The sequence below is a fragment of the Microcaecilia unicolor genome, chromosome 1 (genome assembly GCF_901765095.1).
Source record: "Microcaecilia unicolor chromosome 1, aMicUni1.1, whole genome shotgun sequence".
Classification (NCBI taxonomy): Eukaryota; Metazoa; Chordata; class Amphibia; order Gymnophiona; family Siphonopidae; genus Microcaecilia; species Microcaecilia unicolor.
The window spans coordinates 573964151-573983346 of record NC_044031.1 but is presented as its reverse complement, the minus strand read 5'-3'; the positions used below and the strand labels follow the sequence as shown (position 1 = coordinate 573983346).

The window sequence follows — 19196 nt, the reverse complement described above, 5'->3', positions numbered from 1 at the left end:
TGTGTGCCAGTAAGTCTAATAGGTGTCCTTTGGTATGAGATGATGTAGTATGAGATTGAGTAAATTGTCAGGAAGTTATGAAGATTTTTTGTATTAGTATCATTTTGTGTTATCTAAATGCCACCAAATTAGCAAATTTGACACAGGTGTTAGAAGTAAACTCTGAGAAATCAAATTCAGTGGACTGAGTTTGCAGGTGTACGATAGAAAAGAGTGAGGCAAATAGGATCACATAAAGAAACCACTTATTTTGCAAGCAATAATTTCAAGATTTTGGGGAGTTAAAGTGGAAGATTAATTCAACTTTGAAAAAAGATTTATAAATGATAGAAATTCCACCGCCTCTTTTATTAGGTCTAGTTTGGTGGAGAATCTTGTAGCCTAGTGGACAGATATCAAGTAATATTGGATCATCCATAGAATTTAGCCAAGTTTCCGATATTAAAGCTAGTTCAAAATGTTCTTCCTCTATATCCTCTAATAATTTCTGTTTTGTTTACTGCTGATCTGGCATTAATGTATCCTACTGAAATAAGTAGATATAATAAGGAAGTGCTGTGATTTAAATTGAAAAGCTAGTGGCGAGTGGGGGACAGCTCTATTTAATCTTACCATGAGAAAAACTGGATTTAGTTGGGAATGAGTGGATAAGTTCTGGGAAACTTAACTTGTTGCAGGTACCTGGACTGATCAGGTTAGAATCTTGATTGTACCATGCCATTTAGATCTAGCTCTGTTAGTAATGATCACTGGAATATTGAATTGGGTTTCTAGAGCCTCGGACTGTGGACCTATTAACCAGGAACACAAAGTAAAATAGCATAACCATTTGGTGAAATGTACTTGTAGCTGCATTGATATGGCAGTAAATCTTAAACTGCATAAATTGCTAACTTAATTTTACGCTGAACAATATGTTCTATCTGACAGACACAGCAATTGTTTTCATTCAGAATGCAAGGCACAGGGAGGTTGATAGACTCTGGGACTAATTTTCAAAAGAAAAAAAGTGTTTATAAAGTGGCATAAATTGGCCTCTGACTTCCCATAAAAATGCACACAGGGGGCGGAGCCAAAGCTGAAATCACAGGAAGGTAAATGTTGTACTGGAAACTAGCTGCTGAATCAGAACACAGTTAGAGAGATGTAAAATGTCCAGCATTGATCAGGCAGTTCCTCTGGTGCTGGCTTCCAGTTCAAATGCTCACAGGGGCGGAGCCAGAGATGGAACTTGCAGGAAAGTAAAGGCTGCAGTGGAAACTAGTCGCTAAATCAGAACACAGAGATGGTATGAAGTCCAGCGCTGATCAGACAGGCAGTTCCTCCGACATTGACTTCCCATTCAGCACTAACAGTCTAAGCTAAAACCGGCTTTTCAGTGGGTGGTCTAGGGGCGTAGTCGGCACTTAACCGGTTAAGTGACGATATTCAGCCCTTAACCAGTTAAGTTAGTCAGACACATAGGACTGCATAAATGGCAGCCCTATCTTTTGCAGTATAATTTAACCAGTTAAGTCTGAATATTGGCACTTAACCATTTAAGTGCCGGCTGGCCACACAATGCTGGTGCCTGGACATGGCCTGGCATTGAATATCCAGATGTAAAGCCAGCAGCAGTTAAAAAAAAAATCATTGACCGCAGACAACTGAATATTTATCCCAAGCAATAAACAGTAATGGACAACTCCAATGGGCAGAGTGGAAGGCGTAATGGAACATCCATGGTATCTCCTCCTGCTGTTTGTCCTGAGTAGTTTTTCATTCAGGCTGTGATTTATCAGGAGTGTTTCTATTTTCAGACACTCATTCTCCAGACCTATAATAGAATTTGGGTGAATTAAGCCTTAAAAGAACACGTAATTGCGAATGTGGCCACTGGGCTTTAGTCCCAGACCCTCCCACATACTACTGATGCTTAAAATAGGCCTGGAGTCTTATGGAAACTATCCCAAACATAGATAGCAGTGTGATGATACTGCTGATTACATTATCTGATCCCAGTGGCAAGTTAAAGGTTGCAGAGCAGAAGGTTTTTAATGTGGCTTCTGCTGAACATTTTGTTAAGTGAAAGAGAACCACCTCCACGAAAGAGGCAGTTTACTACTGACGCAACCTGTGGCTAGCGGCTCCCCACAAAATTGAGGAAAATGGACGATTACTGTCCACATGTAATATTTTTCTTGAATTGGCATCAATTGCATTTTTTGGTTTATTATTTCAAGAAACAGAACGGCTGTGTTTCAAAGCAAAACACTAATATTGTCCTGCTTGCTTTACATTAGTACTAAGTAAAATGAAATCATTACAAACCCCAAAGCTAAACATCAAGGGGCTCAGTTCACCTAGATTCAAGTCTTAGAGACCTTTTCAGTCAAGACATAGGTGTCACGTTCTGCTAATAAAAATATTTGCATTTACTGTTAAAAACTGCATCTCAAAGGCCCAGTGTAGCTTGGAAAAACTGAATAAAGTCTCTCACTTCTTATGTGAATGACTGTGTGAATGAACATGCTGTCTGTTTGCAGTGCATGCTCATGAGACTGCATAGTTTCTGGTCAATTTTTTTGCAAGTGAATTTGGCTATGTTGTTTCATGCTCAGGCTGATTGTGCATAGTGATACTGACTCTGTGTACATGTAATGGTAGGAACCAATAGGATACAAAATGTTTGCTATATGTTGATTGGAGAAAATCAGTTACTGAGTCATGAAATATAAGTACATAAGTACATAAGTAGTGCCATACTGGGAAAGACCAAAGGTCCATCTAGCCCAGCATCCTGTCACCGACAGTGGCCAATCCAGGTCAAGGGCACCTGGCACGCTCCCCAAACGTAAAAATATTCCAGACAAGTTATACCTAAAAATGCGGAATTTTTCCAAGTCCATTTAATAGCGGTCTATGGACTTGTCCTTTAGGAATCTATCTAACCCCTTTTTAAACTCCGTCAAGCTAACCGCCCGTACCACGTTCTCCGGCAACGAATTCCAGAGTCTAATTACACGTTGGGTGAAGAAAAATTTTCTCCGATTCGTTTTAAATTTATCACACTGTAGCTTCAACTCATGCCCTCTAGTCCTAGTATTTTTGGATAGCGTGAACAGTCGCTTCACATCCACCCGATCCATTCCACTCATTATTTTATACACTTCTATCATATCTCCCCTCAGCCGTCTCTTCTCCAAGCTGAAAAGCCCTAGCCTTCTCAGCCTCTCTTCATAGGAAAGTCGTCCCATCCCCACTATCATTTTCGTCGCCCTTCGCTGTACCTTTTCCAATTCTACTATATCTTTTTTGAGATACGGAGACCAGTACTGAACACAATACTCCAGGTGCGGTCGCACCATGGAGCGATACAACGGCATTATAACATCCGCACACCTGGACTCCATACCCTTCCTAATAACACCCAACATTCTATTCGCTTTCCTAGCCGCAGCAGCACACTGAGCAGAAGGTTTCAGCGTATCATCGACGACGACACCCAGATCCCTTTCTTGATCCGTAACTCCTAACGCGGAACCTTGCAAGACGTAGCTATAATTCGGGTTCCTCTTACCCACATGCATCACTTTGCACTTGTCAACATTGAACTTCATCTGCCACTTTGTCCTGAGTAGTTTTTCATTCAGGCTGTGATTTATCAGGAGTGTTTCTATTTTTCAGACACTCATTCTCCAGACCTATAATAGAATTTGGGTGAATTAAGCCTTAAAAGAACACGTAATTGCGAATAACTTGTTAACAAAGTACTGTATATGACAGCAGATGAAAGGCTGAAATGGCTCATTTTTTATACCCAGCAGAGCAGTTAGGGTTGTAACTGCCATTTTGTGCTAGTTACCCCTACATGCCTTCATTTAGGGTTGCAACTGCCACTGCATACAGGCTAAAAATCATTTCTCTGCTGCTTTAAGAAGAAGCACTCGAGCATTGCCTTTTATCCTCTTGTCATTTGGGAATCCTCAGCGCATATCTCAGGCGATTTTGAATTATGTCACCATTTTCATCTCTACTATTCCAGGCATCTAGCACCCTTCTGATGAAATATTTCATGATGTTGCTCTTGCAGTTTCATTTCATGTTCCCTAGCTCTACAGCTTCACCTCCTTTGGGAAAAGGTTTGTGCATTAACATCTCTCAAATATTTAAATATGTCTATTCAGTGGCAGCCCTACCATTAGACCAACTGAGGCAGAGGCCTCAGGCGACACTCTTCAAGAAGTGGCATCTCGCTCTACCCCCCCCCCCCCACCCCCTACCAGCCATGGTCTGGCTTCTCCCCCTTCCTTTCTCAACCTCCTTTCCTGAGTCTACCTTCTTTTTTTGTTTTCCAAAAGTTGTCATTGTCAGTGATTCCCATATGCTGCCGGCACTGGCTTCTTCTGTCTACTGCGGATGCCTCACTGATGTAACTTCCTGTTTCCTCAGAGGCTGGCGGCAGTACAGAGAAGCTAGTGCAGAGGCAGAGCAGCGTATGGTAATCGCTGCTGCTGACACTTTTGGAAAACAAAAAAAGAAGGTAGACTTGGGGAAGGGGGTGAGAAAGGAAGAGGGGAGATGCTAGACCATAACCTGGAGGGGGGGAGGGGGAGTTGGGAAAGAGTGTGTGAAGGGAGAGATGTTGAACTCAGTGGAAGGGGAGGGGTGGGGGATGGGGATGCCATCTCATCCTTGCCTCAGGCGGCTGATTGCCTTGGGCTGCTCCGTGTGTAATATCTATTGGAATCTGTATAGGTTGCCCAAACTTGGGTGTGCAATTTTAGGCACAGATCGGCACATGAACTAATTAGTTATTTAGGTGATAACAATCAATTATTGGCATTGACAAGCACTTAATTTGCAATAATTAGGAGTTACACATAGATCTGCCCTACACTCTATTCTATAACATGCGTGCCTAAATTTTATAGGTCACAACTCCAAAGGTGGAGTTTCCATAGGAGGAGCATTGGCAGGTCAGGGGTGTTCCCAAAAATTAGATGTGATGTTATAGAATACCTTCATTTTTGCACCTGTCATCAGTTGGATGCCAGCATTTACACTAGTCTTTGGCAGGTGTAAATGCTCACACCCTACGTTAGCGTGATATGCATGCTAAGCTAGTATTCTGTAAAGGTTGTTCCACACAGAGCTCGATGATAGAACATTGTATCACATATCAACCTATATTCCTGGATTTGACATAGAGGATCATAGAATAATTGCAGGTGGGAGACTGTGGTGGGAATTTAAATACCTTTTGAATTACCATGAACAGTTCTGAATTTTTGCAGTGAGTTATGTAAATTGCTGTGTTACTGTTTGGGAAGAGAAATGGTTTTCTGATTTCATTGTACAAATTCAAAACGAGACGTGACAGAGTAAATTTGCCCTCATCTCAGGCCCCTAAATAGACAAATTCCTGCTTTTCACACGGAGAACCTTAAGGTTTGGGCTTATTAATTATGAAAAAACCCCACTCAATAATTTTGATTTATTTTGTCTGTGACATCTTCGTCATAGTGGCGAGAAGAGCAAGGGGAGGAAAAGAAATATGTGTTTCAGCCAAACAGGTTTCTTTTAGTTTTCTTCATCGGACTCCTGGCACTCGGAGGGAGGGAGGGGACGACCCTGGCACTCGGAGGGAGGGAGGGAGGGGGGGCGACCCTGGAACTGGGAGGGAGGCCTGACCCTGGAACTGGGAGGGAGGCTGCTGGCACACATTCTCATTCTCACACACACACTCGCATCCAGTCTCACTCTCTTTCTGTCACACACACACACTCGCACATTCACTCTCTCTCTCACAGAGTCACTCTCACACATACTCTCTCAAACATACACACTCCGAGGAAAACCTTGATAGCGCCCGTTTAATTTCTTACAGAAATGGGCCTTTTTTACTAGTTGGTCTATCAATAATTGACCAATACAGTGCATGCCCCACTCCATATAGATTGAAACCTGATTGGCTAAATTTAATGTGGCATGACATAGCAAATGGCAATTGGACATTGATTCTGTATAAAAAGCAACACGTTCTGGTATCTTTTTTCAGAAGAAGACAACGTCATATTGGAATGGAGTGAAATTGTTGAATCTCACAAATGAATATCTCCCTGAAGCAGAGCTAGTCTCAAAATATTGTCCATGTTGGAGTTTAGTCAATAGAAGAGTTTTTTCTTCAGGTCAGTATGAAATGTGAGAGATGCAAGCAGCAATTAGCACTGGATTTCCTTGGTCATGCATATCATTGCCTCTCCCAGTTCCTTTAGATTTTTGCACTCGCAGTGCATCACTCTTCAGTTTTTCACATTGAAGTGGGCAGCCTCATTTTAGAAAGGACGGAAAAGTCAAAATTGACACATTCAGGTCAAGATGTCTCAAGTTTTACTAGTATTTTACAACAAAATCTACTGACATAGAGAGCAAGTGCTGAATATCAGCACTTAAATAGCCAAGCTCTATCCAGCGTACCAAAGGTGGGGCAGTGGGGGCGGTCCACCCCGGGTGCAAGCAGCGAGGGGGTGCACAGAGCAATGGCATAGCTATCGGCTCCGCCGGTTCCCTGCCCCCTCTGATGTTACTTCCTGTTCTGGGGCAGCAGTCTGGCAGAGCCGACAGCCATGCGACTGCTCCATGCAACCCCAGGTGGTGAGGTTGATGTGCTTTGGTGGAGGGGAGGTGGGTAATGCACATTGGGTGAGGGAGGGTGATGAGCTAAGGGGGGAGGGTTATGCGCCATGGGATGCATAGCGGCGACCTGCCCCAGCTGGCAATCAACCTAGGTATGCCACTATGGCCAAGTGCTAACTCTAGCCCTGGAATGCCCAAAAACCTTGCTTGAGATAGGTGCTAACCAGGCAATTTCAGCAGCAGTGACTGGTTAGTCCCTAACAGTGACTTAACTGGCCAGGAGCCATTTCGGGCTGGTTAAATCCCTTTGAATATTGACCCATTAGTTTTTATAGAGGATAAAGGATTTGTGAAACTTAAGCCTAACTTGGGATGGAATGTACATGGCGAGGCTAATTGCTTAATGATCAATTATTGGCTATAATTGATGTTAATTGGCACTAATTATCACTAATGGCCCTTAGTCAGGATTCAACAAATTGTGTGTACAAAAGGGCTTGGATACTTTCAGAAGGTGCACTCAAAGCTTTGGGGAAAAATGGAACACTACCTTAATGTCAGAAGAGAGATGTAACCAGAAGTCAGACAGTCAGTAATTTTAAAACCAACACACTGAGGCAAAAGAAAACACAACTGAATTAAAAGAGAGTATAATGTCTTTGCTAGGGGAAGATGTCTGAGTTAAACCTAGATGTGGATGAATGTATTAGAGAAACACTTCCTAGTCGTTTCCATGTGTGTCAATTGAGGTAGGTGTAGCTGGAGGCATGCACCGGTAGAGGGGGTGGGATGTTATGTTTACATTTCTAATTTGGTTCTGTCTTTTGTGGCCACAAAGGAAGAGTCAACTGCCTTGTCAACTGTCTTATAAACAGAATCCATGATGAGCAATGCAACAATAACATCAACAGTAGAAATGTTTAATTTAATCTTAATATAGTAAATGCTTGGTATCAAAGATGTACGATTCCCTAACGGTTGACAACCAAAAAGTCACTATATTATCATACTTGTATTCAGTTTGGCTGTCAGGTTTTTAACCAGTTTGGGTTTGCAGAAACCCAATATACCCTACAAAACATAACCCAACCTGAGCTGAACCAGAGAGGATTTCCAAAAATAACAGAATGTATGAAAAAAAACCCACTGTCATTTAAAAAGTTACATCACCATTGTTCTGTGCCCTGACAGCCTTACACTAGTTTATAGTGTGGCCCCTAAAATGTGTTTAATGCCTTTACTGTTATTCTCGCTTCTAAGGATTTTTACTGCTACAGTCCTCACTGTAAAGATATATAAGCAATGCATCATGTGAAATGTAGTCTCACATGTACTGCAGCCACCCCTGCTTGTATAAAGTCTGTTACTAGTGGTCTATTCTTCTGCAAAGACATCCTCTCTTTCTCAGCCAAGCTTGGCTCTTTTGTCTACCTGCTATCATTTCCTGGTCATTCTTACTACCTCTTTCCTGAGAGGTCAGCTGGGTATGACCTTTCCCTCCAATCGAGGACTGCCCCCTGGGACCACTCCTGCTACCTGATGGCAAGTTCTGTCCCTATTGGTCCCTTTATCTCCTCCTCCCTGGGCTTATGTGAGCGCTTTCTTGATCTTCCCTTCTCCACAAGACATTCTCCATCTTGCATCAGACAGCACATGTCCTGCTACCCTCCCCACTTGTAGTGAACTTGTTTTTTAGCTCGTTCATTCTTTCTCTCAAGATACTGCACAATCCCAGCCACCCAAATCTGAACTGCTTGTATCTGTTCAATTATTCTCTCACCTCTACAATAAGCTTCCTTTCTTCAGATTTCTATCTCCAACCACTGATACAGCTCTCAGAATTAAGGAGTCTCTTGCCTTGGGGCAATACTTCTGAACATCTGACTGTGAGTAAACTATCTATATTTATTCAATAAAGTAAATTTCAGAAAATAAAGAGGCTTCAGGTATGTGCTGATGTACCGAGGTTATACTTCAAGGACAGTGGTCGGCAAACTCATTAGTCAACAGAGCCAAATATCAACAGTACAACGATTGAAATTTCTTTTGAGAGCCAATTTTTTTAAACTTAAACTATATAGGTAGGTACATTGTTATTAACTTAATTAGGGTACTCCTAAACTGGCCTTTGCTAAAAACTCAGTCCTGGCCAGCATTGTGCAGTAGGACTGAACTCACTCAGTTGTCTTGGCTATTTCAAAGTGCAAGGAACTTGTGCAAACCGTATCTACCATTCACTACTTTTAATAGAATTACAGCATTAAAACCAACCATTCAAGGAAACTGTATAACTCCACCCCCACCCCACACAACATGAGTTTGAGGTGCACTGCTACCCAGCCCCGCCCCCACCTGCTCACCACCCTCAGCTCCCCAACAGCCCTCCTCTCTCCATTCCTGCCGGCCGTGGCCACCCAGGGTTTAAACCTTACCTTTTTATTTTAAGTCGCAGCGACCAACAGCTCACTTCCAGGCTCCAGCTTCTCCTTTCCCACTCAGTGACTCCCGCCCGCCCTCGCGGAAACAGGAAATACCTCATCAGGAAGGCGGGGCATTGAGCAGGAAGTGAAAGGCTGGAGGAGGTGAGCCGTCAGCCCGTCGCTGCAACTTAAAATAAAGAAGTTTAAACGCTGGGCGGCCACCGGCAGGAACGGAAAAAGGATGGAGGGCTGTCGGGGAGCTGAGGGCGAGCGCCTATGGACTGACTGTGAGCGCTGGACAGTGGCGGGGAGCAGACTCGCGGGAAGAGCCACACTCAAGGGGCCAAAGAGCCGCATATGGCTCGTGAGCCGCGGTTTGCTGACCACTGTTCTAGGATATCAAAGCTTAACAGATATTACACTTTAAAAGGCCTTGACAACCATATACCAAGTGTTCTGCCCCCCATGGCCCATTACATGGGGCAGCTTGAACTGTCTGCTTGTGACAGATTACGTGTCTGTATATTATTAAATTATGTATATGAATCAGATCCCTGCATTTCTGCAGTCCTCTGTGATCAGCCCTTATGTTTTGCTCTCAGTGCCTTTTGGAGCTTTGTAGTTACTGCTTGCCTTGGGGCATGCTTGGAGGAGCAGAATTCACCCCTCCCTCCCTCCCATTGAAAGCTGGAAGCTGTGGCTAGGTTATAGATCCAGCTTGTCATGAGACCTGAATCTCTCCATCCTGAGGCTGTAAACTACTGCTTGCTTTTTCCTCTCAGGGTAGCAATTGTGTGTTGCTGCTGTGCAGTTATCTGTGCTGTGCTGTGGTACCATTAGTTCTGTGTTTCAGTATTTCAAGCAGAAGTGTAGCCAGGTTGAGGCGTCGGGGGGTGGAGAGTGGACTGCTGATGGCTCCATTGCTGTCAGAAGTCCATTTGGGGGAGTGATCATTCCCCTGGTGACCCACCTAGCTATGCTTCTGATTTCAAGCATCAGTCACTGACAGTTCTCCCTTCTGGAGAGGGTCTGTTCGCAGACTCGGACTCAGTCTGTATGTACAGAATCCTAATCCATCTCAGCACAACTGTAAGTGATTGAGTTTTATCTTGTCATCAATTGTATTGAAGAAAGAATGGAATCATTGATGAGAGTCAGCTCTTGGTAACAAGCAGCTCCAGGTTATACAGAGCCAAAAACACCTTGTAGAGGCCAGAAGACCAAATGTATAAAACACACTTTTATATATGCTCAATTTCATTGCCAATTTAATTGAATTCTACTTGTGAGGAATTTAAAAAATCTCAACCACACCAAATGTGAACTTACAATGAGATCATTTGTCTTTAGTGCTAGTTATATCCAGGTTCATAGGAGTCCAAGAACCACTATTGCATGACAATACTAACCTTGAGCTGGGTGCAACCACTCAAGGATCTGCTTGGCAGGCCTACAAAGAGGGGAAGGGGAAATGTTTAAAAATAAATAAATAATTACTAATTAGGAAGAAGGGAGAGTTTATGTTTTAAAAGGTTTTCCCCACCTAAGACCAGCTCTTTGATTGGCTAAAAAAAACTAGGGGGTGGGTGACAAGGGGATATTATTTAAAGAACTCACTTCTGGGCAGTAGGTTCTTTCCTGCTCCTCAGAGGTAAATTCACCCACTCTCCCTCCCAGTTGGGATAGAGGATCAGATTGGTTATGTCGCAGCTTGGGGGAGGGTCATCCGAGCTAGAGGGCTGTTGCTCATCAGACGATGGGTGGATATTTTAAACTCGAATGAGCTGGTGGGTCAAGGTGACCTGGATTGAAGGGGAATGGAGGATCATGCCTGGCACTTGCCCTAGTTGTCACTGCAGGGTGCAGAAGTTCAAAGTTTGAATCGATGGAATTTCTTATAAGTTTAGCTGGGGTGAATGTTATCATGTATGTTTAAAATACTCAATAAATCGCTGTGACCTTGTTTTGTTACCATATTTTGATTGTGAATTGTGTTATTTCAAAGATGGAAGGGAAGGATTGGGTAGTGAGGGTACGGAAGAGGCATTAAGAATGGAGGGGGGAAGGGAGGAGGGAGTTATATGGTGAGTGGTGTCAATTCCCAGCTCCAAGTGTTATTACTTTCTCTGAGCTCTGAACATGTGACAAGGGTCTATGTCCTACAGGATTCTCACTCTTCTTAATGTCAATGCAACTGAGAGAAGAATGAACGTGCAAAGCAGTGATATATTATCAGTTTCTTAGAAAAGAGTCATGTTTTCAAACAATATCATCCTCACTTTATAACTTGGTGCCTAAACTCCCTAACTTTATAAACTTTTGTGTATAATTTTACACTTAGCATGCAAAGTTACAGGTGCAAGTTATAAAATACTGTAATTTAATAATTAACTGCTTATTGGTGTTAACTGTACACAGTCAAAATAGCCCCGTCAAAAAAGCCCTAACAAAATGACCCCAATAGAAAAGCTGCCACATAAAATAGCCCTGACAAAAAAACCCAAACAAAAAAGCTTCTGACATAATAGCCCACTTCATAACAGCCACTGTCAAAACAGCCTGCCCACAATATAGCCCCTGACAAATTAGTCCCCCAACAAAAGGGCCCAATCAGGCTACTCAGAATATGGCCTCCGACAAAGTAGCCCCAACAGTACCAGATAAAGGGAGAACTTACCTTTTAGCACACTGCAAGAGGAACTGCCCGACTTTTAATTGTAGAGGATCCCTGTATTCAAGGAGGACTGATCACCAGCCGACCCCAGAAGTCTTGTTATCTAACTTGTCTCTGCCACATCCCGTCTATGTGGTAACAAGAAGCAGCAGTAGAGATAAGAATTCTGGGGTCAGCCGGTGATAAGTTTTTCTCGGATACAGGGATTCTCCATAAGTAAATGTTGGGCAGCTCTTCTACAAGTAAAAGTCAGGCTATATATTTATGCAGCGTGCCGCGAGGTAAGTTATCTCCTTGTCTGGTATCTGTTCTACCCGTTCTACACAACTCAGGACTTTTAGACCTTAATCATATACCCCTCAGCTATCTCTTTTCCAAGCTGAACAGCCCTAACCTCTTTAGCCTTTACTCATATGGGAGGAGTTCCATTCACTTTATCATTTTGGTCGCTCTTCTTTGAACCTTTTTTAATTCCGCTATATCTTTTTTTGGATACGGCAACCAGAAATGAATGCAATACCCTAGAGCCAGATTGCAATAATATTCTACGGTTGAATTTGTGTCATATGAATGAGTTGTTTATGATTTGTAAGATTTGTATCTTTCCTGATCTGTCTAGAGATACACAACTGAGATGGAAGGCCTTCCTTGCCTTACGAGCATGGGTTCAGGCCTTAGGTGCTGCATTTGTCTTGACATTTCTTTGTATTTGTACTGTTTTATTGGAGGCAAAGACTTATATCTTCTTTGACCAGAAGCCAGTGGTTCCCATACCTGGAGGCACCCCAGTCAGTCAGGGTTTCAGTACCCACAATGAATATTCATGAGCGAGATTTTCATGCAGTGAAGACAGTGCATGCAGATCTGTTTCATGGATATTCACTGTGGATATCCTGAAAACTTAACTGGCTGGGGTGCCACTAGGACCAGGTTTGGGAATCACTGCCATAAACAATTGTTGGACTTTCTAAATGCGAAGGAGGAGCTGAGTGTGCATGTTTAAATTCGTGGAGATTAGACACCACTGTCTCTGAAATTCTATAAATGTTGCTTAAAATTGTGTGTGCAGCAGGTTAGGTGTGGCCTGGGCAAGATGGCGTCCTAGCTGGTCTCTCAGCGTTCTCTGTGTTAGCGGGTGATTCCTCGGGTCTGTTTTCCTTTTGAAAATTAAAATGCCACACACTAAAAGAAAAGGGACGACAAGGAGATTGCTGCCGATATCCCTAACGTCGTCCCCCGCCCAGCAAACAATTGACCGCTATGTGAGAAGCTTACCTCCTGGACAAGGATCGGCGAGCCCTGCTGTGAGCGACGTCGAGGGAGCGACGCCGACTTTGGGGCCGGAAACTTCTTTATCGCCGCCTATGCTGAATCCACCACCTTGCCCTGCTGCCTCCAGGTTGGAAGTTGCGGACCGGACTGGCTCCGAAGTGTTTAGTCCAAGCTCGCACGGCGGTGCTTCCCCTGGAGGAGCAGAGGGAGACATCGAGGAGCAGGAAGTGCTCAAGGAGGTGACAATGGAAGTCATTTGGCAAGCGGTCCAGAAACTGACGGAAGAGGTGGCAAATTCCACTAAACAAATGCTTATGATAGTGAGTAAATTGACGACTATGTCTGACTCTTTAGATAATTTAAAACAAGATCATGCTAATCAAATAGGTCAACTAAAAGAAGAGGTTAACTCTGTGAAAATGGTAGTGGATACTTTGGTTAAAGATAAAGTTTTTTCGGCACGGAAATTAGAACAATTAGAAAATCACAATCGACGACTGACTTTGAGACTACTTAATTTTCCTATATCGTCAATTATGACATCCCGTGATTTTCTTAAGAAGTATTTTCAAGAAATACTGAATCTATCTTCAACAGATATACCTCCTTGTAGTAAAGTCTATTATTTGCCAAATGTTCCAAAAAATAGAGAAGTTTCAGAACCAGTGAAAACTATGCCCGCTATTGACATTCAAAATTTAACAGCTGTTCTGGAAGAATCTATGGAAGAGATCACACCCAGAGGAACTCTGATTATAACTTTAGTTTTCGAACAAGATATAAATATGTTGATGAAATTGTATTTTAAATATTCTTCTAAAACATTTTGTGGCCAGAAAGTGTGGATGTTCCTGGATGTGGCAAAGATTACACAACAAAGGAGAAAACAATTTTTACTTATGAGAGACGAAGTCAAGGGATTAGGTGCAACATTTATGTTGGCCTACCCTTGTAAATGTTTGATTCGCCTGTCTGGGACAAAATATGTTTTTTTTGAACCATCTCAACTAAAGACGTTTCTGGACTCTAAAAGATCTTCTAGTTGAATGACATTAAGAACTATCAGCAATAATAACTCGGGATAAAGATCAGGACTTACCTATATGTTATTAAAATAGTTTCTTCTTAAGTTACATTCTCCTTGAAATTGTACTTACAACCCACTACCCCCCCTTCCTAGATTGTGGTCTGAGGCAGAGTATAAATAATTGTATTTTGGAAATCTCTGTTAGATTTTCTATGTTTTCTTTTCATTTTCTTCAAAATAATTTCTCTGTATTGCCTTACAAATGATTATTCGTTTGTATTATTGAAACTAATAAATAAAAAAAATAAAAAAAAATTGTGTGTGCAAATTTAAGCATGCATCCAATTGGCGCACACAATTTAATTGAATAACAAACCAATTAGCACCGATAATTGGGTACTAATAATCTCTTATTGGCCTTAATTGAAATTTATACACATATTTTTAGTTGCACAGCTCCAAAAACGGGGCTTGGCTGTGGAAGGGAAATGGACAGATCAGGTGCATTCCTAGAATTTATGTGCACTGTTATAGAATAAGGGGGATCTGTGCTTAATTTAGATGTGAGGATTTACATCAGGATTTACTTGTGTCTAAAGTTAGATGCTATGGGTTAGGTGCTATATATCATGCCTAAAAAATCAGTGTTGAAAAAATACACCTAGGTGTATTCTATAAATTATGCCTAAATTTAGTCACGGTTTATAGAATACGCCTAGCGCCTGTTATTACAGTCCTGTTTTCGCTTCCCTTTTCTACCCTATTCCCCCCCCCCCCCCACCAACCACATTCTCTCTCTGTTTTCTCATTTTATCATCTTCTGTTTATTTAATGATCTGAGTTTAAAACATGGATCGGAAATCCAAAAACAAGAATCAACAGCTGAAGCAATTTCATGAGTGCTTCCTCAAATTTTTCAGCCCAAAGGGAAATTTTATTTTTGTTACATTTGTACCCCACGCTTTCCCACTCATAGCAGGCTCAATGCGGCAGGCAATGGAGGGTTAAGTGACTTGCCCAGAGTCACAAGGAGCTGCCTGTGCCAGGAATCAAACTGAGTTCCTCAAAACCAAAGTCCACCACCCTAACCACTAGGCCACTGAAATCTTCAGCAAAATACTTTTGAAGCAATTACATTTTTGAACTATAAAGTGTTCATCATTTCACTCTGTTTCCAGAAGAAAATTATCCTAAATACTAATTTAAAAAAATGTTCAGGGTTGCAGAAGTCAGAAATAAAGAAAATGAACTGGATGCACATTAACTTGGCATTATAATGTCAGATACTTTTAACATTTTAGGATTTATAAATCAATCATTTTTAAACTCCTTACTATAGGGTCCTTTTACTAAGGTGCACTAATAGATTTAGCGCACACTAAATAATAAGACTCCCATAGGAATATAATGGGAATCTTATTTAGCATATGCTAATCATTAGTGTGTGCTAAATCCATTAGTGCACCTTAGTACTCTGAAAGGACTCCTATATTTGTTTGTATTTTTTTGAATCTCAGTCTCTGGAAGTGGAAGCCTTCATAAAATCCCATGTCCATTACTGCCAGATCCTTCTGCTAGTGCCCCGATACAGTGCTGTACCAAGCAATGCAGCTAGAGACCAAGAAAATGTGGCAGAAGTATACAGAAACAGTTCCAATGGTTCTGGGTACCACCGACTTAATTAAAATGAACTTCAAAGCAAACCTTAATATGTTGCCTATACACGTGTTACATCTTATGAATACTAAGGGGTCCTTTTGTTAAGGTGCACTGAAAAGTGGCCTGCGCTGCTGTAGATGGGTGTATCGGACGCACGCAGGTCCATTTTTCAGCGCACCTGCAAAAAAGGCCTTTTTTGGGGGCTGAAAATGGACCTGCAGCAAAATAAAAATTGGTGCGCATCCATTTTGGGCCTGAGACCTTACCGCCACCCATTGACCTAGCGGAAAAATCTCACGCATTAACCAGGTGGTAATGGTCTACACACATACAAAAAGAAAAACAAAAAAGGCAACAGTCTACTTGCTACATAAAAGTCTATTATAAAAAGTAGACCGATACACATATATAAAAACAAAGAAATAATTTATTCAAACCAAGATAAAAGCAGTACTGCTTTTATCTTGGTTTGAATAAATTATTTCTTTGTTTTTGTATATGTGTATCGGTCTACTTTTTATAATAGACTATGCACATACAATGCAGATTACCGCCTGGTTAGTTCCACGCGCTGAAATTTTTCTGGTGCGCCTAGTGGATGCACGTAAAAAATAAAATTACCACCCCGGCCTCACGGTAGCTGGGTGGTAGTTCAAAATTGACGTGCGTAGGAAGTGCGTGTACGCCTACACAGCTTAGTAAAAGTGCACCTAAGGCAGCTGACATTGGAACATTGGAAATATTAAGACAAGCAATAGCAGTACATTTGAGAGACTGAGATTGTAACCAACATACCCTGGTTTACAAGAGAGGTTCAGCCCTGTCATGGTATGCACAGAACAAACTTATTTTGAGATGCTGCACCAGAGAGGATATTTATATCACACATTCGTAAAAGCAAGTTACATTAGGAGCTCCAAAGAAAAGGCTGTTTTTTGTGATCCCCTCACCTTTGGGTCCAGGTAAGATGGTGTTTGTTGAGCAGACCTCTGTTGCAGTATGACTGTCAGAACTGGAACAGAAGACTTGGGCTGAGAGAACAGACAGCCCCAGTAACAGCAGATATGTCCTCAGCTGCAGCTTATTCTGCCCTTTCATGTTTGCCATTCCACCAGAAGCAATTTTTGGAACAGTCGTTTTGCTATGAGGCTCTTGATTCTGAAGTATATGTCCACCAAATTTAAACTGAAGAGTACGCCTGAGTATCTGGAATGTGTATTTCCAGAGTGCTGAAAAGAATAAGACCGGGTCACTTAACTTCATTAGTGATCCTGCGCACATGCACTGTCCAGAATATTTACTTAAATGTGACATCTGTTTACCTCCTTTTATCTCCAGAATGTGAGACAACCAGTTTTACTGACCAGTGTAAAATGTCTTATGAAATAACGAAGTGCCATCTGGTTTTTGTTATGTTTTTTTTTCTGCATTGTTTGATCACTATAAGTTACACTACTGAAAAAAGAACAGATACCTTTGTATTCAAATAATTATACATATTGGCACAATAGAAGACATTATCCCCCATATTCTATATATGGCATAGAAAATTGAGTACAGATGCAAGATGTGCATGCATCTAAAATTGAGCGCAGATGCCAGAGAATGTGGTCAAAACAGTTAGCTTAGCAGGGTTTAAAAAAGGTTTGGATAATTTCCTAAAATAGCAGTCCATAAGCCATTATTAAGATGGGCTTGGGAAAATCCACTGCATATTCTGGGATAAGCAGAATAAAGTCTGTTTCACTGCTCTGGGATCTTGCCAAGTACTTGTGACCTGCATTGGCCACTGTTGGAAACAGGATACTGGGCTTGATGGACCTTCGATCTGTCCCAGTATGGCAATTCTTATGTTCTTATGGTAAGACATTCCATAGAAACTTGTACTCACTGTTATTAAATAATTTTACATTTTATTCATCTTTCTCTAAATAACACTTTATACAAAAACACTTAAATCACCCATATCACATACATATACTATAACCCAATGTTACTATCGTTGTTGAGACTTCTTATGAGTGACAAATCCTGCTCATATAGTTCACCTGGAACCTTAATAGTGTCTTACTCAGCATTTGTTCAGTATTGGCTTTTTCTGTATCAAAAGTCCTTCCATTTAATAAATTCTTGTCCTTGAATGTTACAGCAGGTCTATATAATCCCAGTAAGGCAATTATTCAGCACAATAGCGACCGCTGAGAACCGCTGAGAACCGAGATATTTAAAGAACTGACGGGGAGAATAAGTTGGCTTGGAAGGAGCCATTTTAACTGGAGATTGCTGGGACTTCCTATTGGAGGAAAATTACGTCTAAAGGTTTTTTGAAGACGCTATCAGTGTTTTCGTCGCTATTGTGCTGAATAATTGCCTTACTGGGATTATATAGACCTGCTGTAACATTCAAGGACAAGAATTTATTAAATGGAAGGACTTTTGATACAGAAAAAGCCAATACTGAACAAATGCTGAGTAAGACACTATTAAGGTTCCAGGTGAACTATATGAGCAGGATTTGTCACTCATAAGAAGTCTCAACAACGATAGTAACATTGGGTTATAGTATATGTATGTGATATGGGTGATTTAAGTGTTTTTGTATAAAGTGTTATTTAGAGAAAGATGAATAAAATGTAAAATTATTTAATAACAGTGAGTACAAGTTTCTATGGAATGTTAAAAAAAAGTACTTTGTTTTAGATACAATAATTTCCCGATTTGATAGTAACTTATGGTAAGACACCCATTATATTCCTATGGGTATCTTTTCATTTAGCATGTGCCTTAGTAGAAGAACCCTTTAATGTTTTACATTATAAACAACATGGGTTCAGATCTAGACATAGTACTGAATCATTGCTTCTGGTTCTCATTTCAAAAGTTAAATCTATTCTGAGTAGAGGACAGGCCATTCTGCTTCAGTTGGATATTTCTGCAGCATTTGAAGCAATCTATTCTTTGCTATTGCTCAGAGTCTGTGAATTAGGGATAACAAGAACGGTATTGACTTGGTTTTGCCAGATTCTTGGGACCTGAATTGGCCGCTGTCGGAGACGGAGTGCTGGGCTTGATGGACCTTTGGTCTTTTTCCAGCGTGGCAGTGTGTCACGACTATGGCCGTGACTACCCTCATACTTACCCTGTTTCAGGGAGTCAGTGGCTGTGCTGGCTTCTGCTTGTCTCTGTCTCTGTCTTAGTTTCTCTCTGGCTCTGTGTGCGGATTGCCCTACTGAACATCACCTGTGTGGGCTATGCCTCTTCCAAGATGGCTGCCGCCTCTTCGTCTCTGCCAGTATCCAAGATGGCTCCCGCTGTTACTTTCTATGGGATGCCTGCTCTGAGTGTCAAGCCTCTGTTTGGTTGCAAGGTGATTGCTGCACCTGTGGCTCTGGTGTTGATGGGCTTTATTAGTCACCTGAAGACTACAGTCCTGGCCTTTGCATTGCCATTTCCTCCGCAGTGCCTTAGGTCCCGAGGTTAGTGTGCTGTTTGCACCGTTTGCTTTCCTTGTCTTTTACTCTGTGGG

The 19196-nt window shown here is 41.7% G+C and overlaps 1 protein-coding gene across 1 annotated transcript in view; it reads right to left on the bottom strand.

The window, feature by feature from the left end:
• COLEC10 (collectin subfamily member 10) overlaps positions 1-16937 on the bottom strand; it is a 77171-nt gene extending 60234 nt beyond the window's left edge. Inside the window, exon 1 of the mRNA XM_030190207.1 lies at positions 16621-16937. Within this exon, the coding sequence (XP_030046067.1) occupies positions 16621-16933 (313 nt within the window). The 5' untranslated portion in view covers positions 16934-16937. The remainder of the gene's footprint in view (positions 1-16620) is intronic.
• Between the last annotated feature and the right edge of the window lie 2259 nt (positions 16938-19196).